Source organism: Periophthalmus magnuspinnatus, chromosome 1 (assembly GCF_009829125.3).
Source record: "Periophthalmus magnuspinnatus isolate fPerMag1 chromosome 1, fPerMag1.2.pri, whole genome shotgun sequence".
In the NCBI taxonomy this organism is placed as follows: Eukaryota; Metazoa; Chordata; class Actinopteri; order Gobiiformes; family Gobiidae; genus Periophthalmus; species Periophthalmus magnuspinnatus.
Window position 1 is genome coordinate 15,857,166 of NC_047126.1, and position 11,349 is coordinate 15,868,514.

Here is an 11,349-nt window from a genome sequence, read left to right on the forward strand (position 1 = left end):
TGATTGTCTGCATCTAAAAAACTACCTGCACCAGAACTGAAATACAGAAGAAAAAAAAAAGTTTGGTTGTTTTGCTTTCTAAAAATTAGAACATTTCAAGGCAAACTGGATACCGTGGTGCTACAAATGCAATGTAATAATCTGGTGCCAAACATTTATACACCAGCCACTGTTTTTAATGTTTTAAATGAACTTATGTACTGGATTGTTGTGTTTGCCTTTTGTTTGTGTATTTTTCTGTATTTGAACAGGGCACCCATGTAAAGGAGAGTCTAAGTGCTCTCATTGGACTTTCATTGTATAATAAAGATAAATACATTGTGTGGAGTATAATAACCTCTGATAACAAGAACTGAACTGGAGATGTCCTTGGTACAGTTGTGCAATTTCCCTATAGTACCACCACAACATTCTAGATTTAGCATAATTTTGCATTTGCACAATTATATGTATATTTAATATGTTCTACTTGACCTTTCTGTAGCTTTAGAGCTCAGAGGCTCCACTCCACTGTACCTCACCCACACCTCTCCATTGTAACCCTGCTCCTATTGTTAGCTTATTCAGATAATGAGTTTCAATGTGTCATACAGTTCATCAAATAGGGACGAAAACCAAGTTCAAGTCCAGAGCCCACAGAGCAGCTTTCAACACAACACTTCAGAACATAAGGTCAACCAGTGCTTATGTCTTACTATGTGCTGTGGGCTGTGGTACATTTAAATTACAACTCTTTTTCTTCAAAATCACATAAATATTGCTGGGTAAAACAGATATTTTCTAAAGCAATGTGGATGTTTCGTGTTCTGCTGCTCAGGTCCTGACTAGAACCAGGAAGAATGACTACATAAGTTCTGTGATCAAGTCTCTGCACTGGCTCCTGTGGCTCAGAGAATAGACTTTAAAGCAGCCATCTCCGACATGTTAGCACATATGAACCATCTCACACTCTGAGGACTTCAGGGACCGACCTCCTGCTGGTGCCCAGAGTCAGGACTAAACATAGAGATTCAGAGTTTCAGTTTTATGCAGCTAAAACCTGGAACAGTCTTCTTAAAGATGTGAGACAGGCCTCTACTTTGACAATGTTTAAATCCAGGCTCAAAATGGTTCTGTTTAGTTAATTTTTGATGATTATTCATGATTACTTATTTTGATTTGATTTGTTTTATTGTGACTTTCTTATTCTGTAAAGAACTTTGAATTACTTTGTGTATGAATTGTCCTATGTAAATAAACTTGCCTTGCCTAGCAGAAGTAGTAGTAGTAGTAGTAGTAATAGTAGTAGTAGTAGTAGTAGTAGTAGTAGTAGTAGTAGTAGTAGTAGTAGTAGTAGTAGCAGTTGTAGAAGCAGTAGTAGTAGCAGAAGCAGTGGTAGAAGCAGTAGTAGTAGTAGCAGCAGTAGCAACAGTAGTAATACTACTACTACTACTACTACTACTGTTGCTACTGCTACTACTACTACTACTACTACTACTAGATAATTTTGCTAGATAAAATTATTTGTCTTTGTTTATGTTGTTAGTATAGTAGTAATAGAAGCAGCAGTAGCAGTAGTAGTAGCCAAAGCCTTAGATGAGAGATGAAATGTTGTAACTGATCTACTACATGTCCAGATGACTATGTATTACACTTGATAGTCACAGAATTAACAATTTATATGCACCACCCAGTTTTAATTTGTCTTAATGTTAATACAGGACTCATCTACCTCCATAATCAAAAGACATCTACACCTCCAGCACTCATACATCAGTGTAGATCAATGGAAATCAACTTTTTTCTCATCCATTGAAGTGGTTTGGCCTCTCGGTCTCATTGAACCATTCCCTGTTAATGTTTCTGGCCCCATGACTGTTGCAGATACTGAAAACCCAAGACTTCACTTCACACACTGCTGTGAATGTAACCAACCACACCGAACCATAAATACAGCAGTTTTCACCACATTGTAAGTTATTTTAGCCTGACTATGTGATGAGTCATTGTGTAAATGTGACATGAAGACCAAGTATATTTCAGTATTTAGCACAAACCATGGTCAAAATCTTCAAGATCAAGACCAGATTAAATGTTTATCATGTTAAAATAACCTGATTTACGCACAGTATATGAACAAACTACAGATAGAACTTGGACATTTAATATAAGCTTGAGGACACCAGCACTTATCTTAGTAGTAGTAGTAGTAGTAGTAGTAGTAGTAGTAGTAGTACACAGTTTACCATGCAATGTATATATGTAGATCATAAGCATAAACATGGTTTCCTGGAATGTTAAAGGGATTTCCAATAAAATCATTTGTCTTTGTTTATGTTGTTCTACACTCAAAATGATCAAAAAGAATAAAAATATTTTACTGTAGTTTAAAGCTGAAAGCAAATTTGCCATTTCCAACAGTGGGACAACAAGCAATGATGTGTGGCGTTTCAATTAAAATAGCCAAACAATCCATCTGATGAGTAAACTTTTATTTTTCATTTGCATTTTTTAAACAATAATAGAGCTTCATTATGGCTTGAAATTACGAAGCCCCCCTCCCCATACACCATTTCATTCCTGCTCCCTTTGAGTTTCAATCAGCCCCTTGGAAAACAGGATTTAGCTTTGGGAAGAGGAATCCAGTCCATCCAGTCCAGTATTCCACCTTGGGAAAAGGACAAACAAGGATAGAAACAGCCCCAATCTCCCTTGTTTTCCCTCTACACTATCCTGGGTCCCCACCTCTATCACACCCCAGAGATTGGATTGATTTCCCACCGCGCTGGACACTAAATACGTGGGATCTGAGCGTTGTGTTCAGCCCTGTATGCTCCTACCTGTGTGTTGTTGGTGACATATGTGAGATTGCCGTAACGCTGGTACCAAAAAAAGGCCAAGGCGATGATTACAGCTCTGACAAAGGCACCAGGCGGGATATTGTCCTGGCCTATCCATCTGCTGCAGCCAGCATTTTCATGTTTGCTAATGAGCTGCGGTTACTCATCCCTGTGAGCCAAACATTGTCCTTTTAGTTCAAGACAGACTGTTGTGCTTGATTAAAGTCATCAAGGGCTTTGAGCAAATCTCTTTGTTGACTGAGGACAAACTGGTAAACATGTTGACATGGCCCTGCCCAATAATGGATGCTGGTGCCTATATGCAAAACGTGATGGTGAGAGTTTGGGGCAGATGGGATGAATCGGAAGAATTAAAAACTAATTCTTGCTCTGTTTGAGAAATTAGGGCAGCACTTTCAGGGGGAATGTGACATGGATGGAGCTTTAAGTTCCATTGAGTTATGGACTGACTTCCTTGGACTCAAATGGACTGACATACCTTTGTTATGTTAATATTGGTGGGGTCTCCATGGAGATGTTATTGTTTTTTTCTGTAATGTTCCATGGTATGACATTAAACCTTTAATAAAATTTATTCAATTATAAGTACTTTTATTGCTAATAAAAAAAAATAAAAAATTAGTTGAGGGGAAAAAAAATACAATCAAATGGTTGCAGGATCTTATTTATTTGATCAAGATTGGGATAGCTCTTTTCAGGAAAACCATGAAGATCATTGACTGAGTATAACTGAGGCTTATTGTTCCCACAGCAACTGTGGATCTGTTAAACATGGTGAAGGTTTTCTTTTCAAGGATGCACTTAGCCTGTTTTGTGTTATAATGCCAGCCCATTTTTAAGCCATAGTAAAGGCCATTCAGCGTAAATGTACCAATAACGAAATAATAAATGTGTGGATCTGAAAAATTTTTTGAGCAACAAAAGAAAAAGAAATGTATTGTGTGTGTGTGTGTGTGTGTATATATATATATATATATATATATATATATATATATATATATATATATATATATATATATATATATATATATATATATTCAAAAGTAGGTTGAAGTTTGAAGAAATGATTACTACTGTATTTATATCCTTTTAATGTAATTAAATTAAACAATTATTTGAGCATGTGACAGCCCTTCAGATTTGATTGGCCTGCTCTTGAGTTATTGGGGATCAGCACATTTACAAGTAGTGGGCCAATCAAGCCACTGAGCAATGGTATGTTTACAAGAAATGTCTAAAGCCTTTACCTGCAGTGTTGCACAGGGATCACTGCCTCAAACCAATTTTATGTGTGCTGTAGGCAGGGTGATATTAAAACTGCCCTGAGTGTGAGTCCAGTTTGGGTCAAGGAGTCCCCAGGAAATAGTATTTGGGACTTTGCTGGCTAAATAAAAGTATGAAAGTGCCAGAGCACCAATTTAACTTTTACATAGATAAGTTATACTCCTATATTTTTCCTCAGCTACTTTGACCCCAGCCCTTAAGACAACGGATCGAAATTAGCCTTTAGCGATAATCTGGTATGTTTACTTTCATGTTGAATCATGTCTGTTCATCAACATGCATCGCCTCAATTAAATAAATAAATAAATAGTTTTAACAGACTAGTTAGTTTTTTCATCAAATTTGTGAATTTTACGCTGCGTCCCGGCTGTACGTCTGTGACGTCAGACGCCCGCCTCTCGCGGCTCACGGTGCATTCTGGGTCCAACCCAACATGGCTGCGCCCTGGCTGCAGTGCTGAACAAGTGCCTCTTCGGAGAAATTCTTGGGACTTTGTGCGTTTTCCGCCAAAACCATAGCAGGAGTGTGTCTCGCAGTGCCGTGGACTAGCAGCAGAGGACTATCGGTGCTCAGGGCTCGATCGAGCGGCCGGTGCTGCGTGTGGCTGTGGCAGAGTGTCCGTGTGAAGATGGGCCTCTCTCCCAGTCGCTTTCCATAGCGAAGAGCCGCGGGGAGAGGAGCCGCGGATTCCCCTGCAAACACGCGCCCGTCCTGCTGGGCTTTGACGGCTTTGACCTCCTGTACCGGCTCTGGACGCTGCCATACAAGTTTCTGACGCGGATAGTTTGTGCCACTGTGTCTGTGATCAGCCGCAGACGAAGAGCCTCTGCACGGACTGACAATCACCAAGGACCAAGGTTTGCACGCTTCTGCCATCTGCACGCTCCGCTGCTGGACTAGCGCCATTCCGCACATCTGCTCTGTCTCACTGCTTGTGCCATTTCGCAACTTTAGCTGGAAACTAAGCTCTAAATAGCTCGAGCTCCACATGCAGTCTGACAGTGACAGCGCTAGCACCGAGCTGTCAAATTAGCCGCGCTTTGCTAACAGGGAGCTACCCGGCTTATTTGAGACCTGAGAAGCACACATCCCGGACTGAGGCTGTTAACATGAATTCATACAGGTACCCAAACTAACTCAACAAGCAACAAGTCCCTCTACCCTCCACCCCGATAATCAGTATATCTTAGAAAAAGTGTAACTCCAGATTAGGCAAAGTTTCATAACCACAGATGCAAGACTAAAGAATCGATCAAGTAAATATTGTAGATCTGTTTTGCAGTAATAGTTCTAAGGTCACTTCACAATACATGGGGTTTATTTAAAGAACTTTCTACCATAAAGCTGCATTTTACAGATTACAGGAATTGCTTACATTTTTGACTGCTTTGTGCTATACATCCAATATCCAATCTCAATGTCTTTTTTGTTGTTTTGTCAAAGTCTGTTTAGTGTTTCAGTCTGCAATATGTGATCTTTTAAAACTAGAAGTAAAAAAAAATGTATATATAGATTCTGAGTAAGGTAGAAGTAATAAAAAGTCATTAATGTAGTCTTTGAAGTTGCACAAAGTCTGTAAACTGAAAAACAGAAGTGATACTTGTCTTTTTTTATCCAAATTGTTTGGGTTTTGAAGGGGTTTTTTCGTGCAGTACGCTCTCTATCCTAATGCTGACGGCTCATTTTAGTTTTTGCTGAGCTAAAATGGATAAATGCCCCCTCAGTGAAAATTGGCATTTCACTGGATGCTTGAAGACTGCTGATGTTGAAAGTTGTATTGATAGGATATATACCTTAAATTATTAATGTTTTACTTTAGTCTGTAAAATATTCAAAATAATAATAATAATAATAATAATAATAATAATAATAATAATAATAATAATAACATATTTATGAGCCATATTGCATTATTATATTGTGCATTTTTACAGCAATACATATACAGAATGTCAATGCAAGTGGTATGTAAGCAGACACTAGTTTAAATTAACCAGTCATATATAATGAGTATGACAGACAGAAGTAGGTCACAAAAAATTATTTGGAAGCTTAGGAATGTTCCTCTTGTTATCTTACCCATGTTATCTTAGAAGATCATTTTTTGTTGTTCATCTGTGTCAGACACATGACAGTAAGAGAGTTCGGGGTAATACATCACATGTGATAGGAGGACAACAACAATTGATAAGAAAACCTTATTTGACCATAAGCTTAGACAACCAAAGCTATTAAAACATGTTGGTGGATCTCTAAAGACCATTATCCTCACATGTCCCTCAGGGCACTGATGAAGATGGACTCGGAGCTGCACTCGCCGGCGCTGACTCTGGCTGAGGAAGAGGAGGCCGATATGAACGACTGGAAACTGCCACTGGCGTTCATGAAGAAGAGGCATTCGGAGAAGATTGAAGGCTCCAAGGCTCTGGCCCAAAGCTGGAGAATGAAGGACCGGGTGAGTCTGCTCTCTGTGGGGGTCAGGAGGTGGGATTAGCCCTTGTAGTACGATGCAAATGAATCATGATATAGATATAATTGTACATAATACTTTACGTATGATTTCAATTAGGGCTGGGCAATATTGTGATAAAATCAAATTGCGAACTCATGTATGTGAAGATATGCTATTTTGGTAAAATCGCCATATCATGATACACAAAAATTTCTCTTCAATGCAGCTCTGTGCTCAAACAAATACATCTTTTCCCATGTAAACTTTCAAAAGTGTGAATTTTTAGAAGAAGCAGATGACCTTATTTACCTCTTCAAGGCAAAGTAAATATACTAAGTTCACATGAATCGCATATTGACCTCCCCTCGTTTCAAGAGTTTTGAGGATGTTTGATCACAATGTAGAGACAAAACACTGTGTTATGTAACTATGATATATTGACCAAAACTATTAAAGCTAAATGGAAATGTCTTCCAAGCAGCGAAAGAAAAAAAGCAGGCCAGCAGTATATTTGTTTCTGTTGAGACAAGGGATTTCAGGATTAATCCATGTACTATGATCCCAATTAATTGTACAATACATGCAGATACAACAATAGAGTACATGTAACAGTGATATACTCCCCAAAAGTGTTAAACCTAAATGGGAATGCCTTTTCATGTCATGCAGAGAAAAAAACTAACAAAAACCCTGAAATTTGTAGAGAAACCTATTAGGCATAGTCATGTGTGATTTTGACTGTGAAAAAAATGAATCTATATTATTTGCATGATCTCAATAACAATATTCAGGCATGTAACAATGCATCAGGTTCAAGTATCACACAAAACATGAATGGACCATGTAAAATTAACCACAGAAGGGCAGAAATATCACTTTATACCCTTGTTTGGGAGATTACATACACTCTTTTTGAGTTGCATATCTCCAAAGCAACAGTTACGCTATTATACATTTTTCATATTCATCTCCCACCTCTAATTAGACAGTCTGCATAAAGTGAATAACAAAGTCAAATGTTGTTTAGAACTATTAAAAGGCAGCCTGTGTTGATGTACTGTTTGGCATTGTTATGAGGTTGGGCATCCTCAGAGAATCAACCTAATAGGAAGTCTGGCTGTTCTGAAAATAAAGAAAATAAGTAATTGTGTTATTGCAATCAGCTGAAATAAAAGGAAGGAGTTTTTAATATAGAAACTTGCCATTGTTTTAGTCGCAAAGAAATGTTTAATATCTCTAATATTTTGCTTTGTAATGGCGGGTTCTGAGTGGGTAATATAATTATAAAAATTGTGATTTGAAAATTTTAATTTGATCCCTGTGATGATTTACTATTTTGGTGAAACTACCTTGTCATGATTCACTAATGTTCTGGTTAGTGCAGCTCTATGGTCTATGAAACTGAAGGGTGAATGCTGGGGTTGGGATGAGAGAGAATTTTCACAAGATGAGACACGAGATGGGGTCCACAAGTCATTTGAATATAATTTACTATTTACTGAAATAATTGGATTAGTTCACAATTATGGTCAAATTATTTATTTATACTTTTTTTTATTTATTGGATTGTGACTGTGTTGATATAAAGTTATAAAAATGACCAAATAAAGTCATTTTCATCATATGCTTTTAATAACCTAAATGCATTTTACAAACAAAACAAACTAAACACAGTCAGTGTTTAGACACAAACACCGACTCTTAACCAACTTTTATTATTTAAAAGATGAAATGTCATGAAATCCTTTTTGCCAGGTGTCTTGTGGAAATTTGATCTCACCCCTAGTGAATGCTTAGAAGAAGCAAATGACTTAATTCACCTCTGAAAGGCAATATAACGATATAGAGTTGAATTGTGAATGTGATAACATCCAAATTGTGATCTGGCTCCAAGGAAATCGTGATATTATGTTTTTAGGCATATTGCGATTCTCACCCCTGATTCAGAGATTACAACCCCTTTAAAAGCCACATTTTTTTTGCATTTTGAATCACTACAGTCTTGTGCATTATGAGCGACACTCAGTTGTTTTTATAGTAAAGTGCTGCCGGTGTCTGTTATATTGTACCTGGACCTGTATGTTACGTTGTGTTTAGGCTCTGAACATGTTTCATTGATTCTCAACATGCTGGTTTTTCTTTACTATGCTATGAACAATCAGTCATGCTGCACCAATAACTATATAATCGGTCACATGTTTTCTCATGTTAGCGCATGAACACTGATTTCACAATAATGAATCTGACAAAGCCACTGTAGATTAGCGGAGGGCCTTAATCAGGCAAAAGTTATTACCACATTAGGAAGAAGGTCAAATGTCAGTAACTAAAATGTAAGAATACCAGAAAGTCGATTATTCTTCACTAACTTTTTTTAATTTAGTTTGTTAACTTTTGTATGTTTGATTAATATTTAGTCATTCTCCCTCTTCGAAGCTCAGAACATTTCCTCGTCTGCATCCCATATATCTAAATTCCTTTGTGTTTTTAAAGTCCATTCTCTTGTCTGTGCTGGTGTTTATTGTATTGAATAAGCCTTTGAAATATGCCAAAGCCTCAAATATTATTTCATAGTGTCCTACAGGAGATAACAAAGCAAAAAAGGTTAAAGGTCGGCATTTGTTGGTTCATCCATGTTCACGTGAGTTGTAGGGCTTTTAATTCAACTGCAGCCCTAGTGTGCTGTTTGTTAAAATATTAAAATGAATATCACCACTTGAATCACTGCTATCACAGTTGTCTATAGGTTTCAGAATACAGACCCAAGCCCAACCTGCCACAGCCACATACTCTCCCTCGCTAATCCCACAGTACGTTTGCAAGCCTGCTTCTTTCTAATGACTCCATTTGAAAACACCCTAAAAGCGCCAGGGCTTGGTGCTAAATCACGGCGTAGCACCCTCCTTTTTATCACAACTCCAATTGATTTTATTCCGCTGCACCGCTCGCTGACAGGGGAACCTCAAAGCTCTCCCTCATGAATGACTACAGTGTGTTCCAGCACCTTCACCTCTCATAAAGCTCCTGTTTGATCCACTGCAGTGCCACCAACCTGATTATTTCACTGCCTCTTGGCTTCTCAGAGCTACTGCTGCAATGATGGGCTCCCTCTTCATAGTCGTCCATAACACAGTCCAGCTCCGCACACCTCCTCAGTGAATACACCCAAATGAATTTTTAACAAGTCGGCACTGCTGTCCAGTGTCAAGCTTCAGGGAAATTGTGAATAAGATGACATCATTAAAAGTGAATATAGTATTGATTTAAATGAGGATATAAAGTCTGCTAGAAATTGGGATTTTTTTTATCAGAAAGTCGTGCTAAATGAAGCGGGTTACATTATTATCGCCAGCAGCGTTGACGGGTAGTTGATTTAAACAGTGTCATTATGTGCTATGTGATACAGAGCTCAGTGCTATATATGTCGGAAGAATCAAGACGGACCTTTGTCATACAGTACTGCGCTATTGCGTTTTCAATTTAAATAACTTAACTAGAAGATTTCAAGTTCGAGTTTGGCATTCTCATTTTTGTAAGATTGTTTAGGTTTATGCTAATTGAAAACTACACAACACATTTTGTTTTAGACCATGCGTCAGGGGTGGGTATTACACATTCATTTGCGTACGGTTACTTAAGTGTTTTGATTACTCTTCCCACTGTAAACCTACAAGTGGGACAGTATAGTATTTGTTTCTTGCACTGCTCCTTCAGATATGATTTTGTTTTTTTCTCATTTATGTAATCTAACCTTTTAAATATTCCACAAACTTTGATATTTTTTCAAATATTTTCAACCAAATTAATTATAAATTACGGTATGTCCTGACAGTTACAATTACTCTTACTTGAGTAGTAGCTTGCCCAAATACCTTATTACTCTTACTTGATTGTTTTACACCATTACCTTCTAGTTTAGCCATTCTATTTTATGGTAAGGGTACTTTTACTTGAGTACACTCCTCTGCATGACAATCTCAATACTGTTTTAGCGCATAATAAAAATGCTGTGTTCATTTTTTTCTTTTGTTTTGCATCCATTGACTAGAACGTTTTGAGCAGTGAAGTGAAGCCAGTGAAGGTTAACAGAGCAGCGTGAGGCGTTCAGTGGGCCATAAATGATGTGGTACACTGGGAAATCTGAGTTTTTGCTGTTGAAAACACACAGACCGTCCCAGAGCACTTGAACCAGACACACAGGAGGAGCCCAAATCAATGTGCTGTCACTGGACCTCTTTGTCCTTGTAGGCTGTGACATGACTAGAGTGAGTGGTTTAACTTTTAAAAACTGTGTTCGCATGAAAGAATGAGAAGCTATCTGCACCTGCCACACAACCGAAATACGAGCGCATGGATTGGAAAGTGCTTATTTGTATTGGTCAATATGAGACGAGGTCAGACAGTCTGCCACTAAAGTGTTTGCAGTTCTAACGGTATGATCACTTTTGGTTTACTTCTGGATAACGTGTTGCTGAATCTGCGTTTCAGCGTTTCTGTTGCTATGATAATTGATTTATCAAGGGGGCAGGTCCATAGAGGGGCAGATGTTGGTGGTATTGGCAAACAGAGCTGAACTTCAACCTGATAAGATAAAGATGTGGACATAAATTCACATTGGCAAATTTTTTTTTGTTTCCTCTATTACTTTCCGTTTACTGACTATAATATTATGCTTATTATTATACATTTTTTTTGTAATTTTATTTAGGGTTACAACAGTCAAAATGAATAAGCGTAATTGTGAATATATTAAATGAAAAAAAATAAATTAAA

The 11,349-nt window shown here is 37.7% G+C and overlaps 1 protein-coding gene across 1 annotated transcript in view; it reads left to right on the forward strand.

The window, feature by feature from the left end:
• The first annotated feature begins 5,115 nt into the window (after positions 1-5,115).
• rptor (regulatory associated protein of MTOR, complex 1) overlaps positions 5,116-11,349 on the forward strand; it is a 221,095-nt gene continuing 214,861 nt past the window's right edge. The window contains exons 1-2 of the mRNA XM_055221347.1: positions 5,116-5,247; positions 6,408-6,579. Of these exons, the coding sequence (XP_055077322.1) occupies positions 5,234-5,247; positions 6,408-6,579 (186 nt within the window). The 5' untranslated portion in view covers positions 5,116-5,233. The remainder of the gene's footprint in view (positions 5,248-6,407; positions 6,580-11,349) is intronic.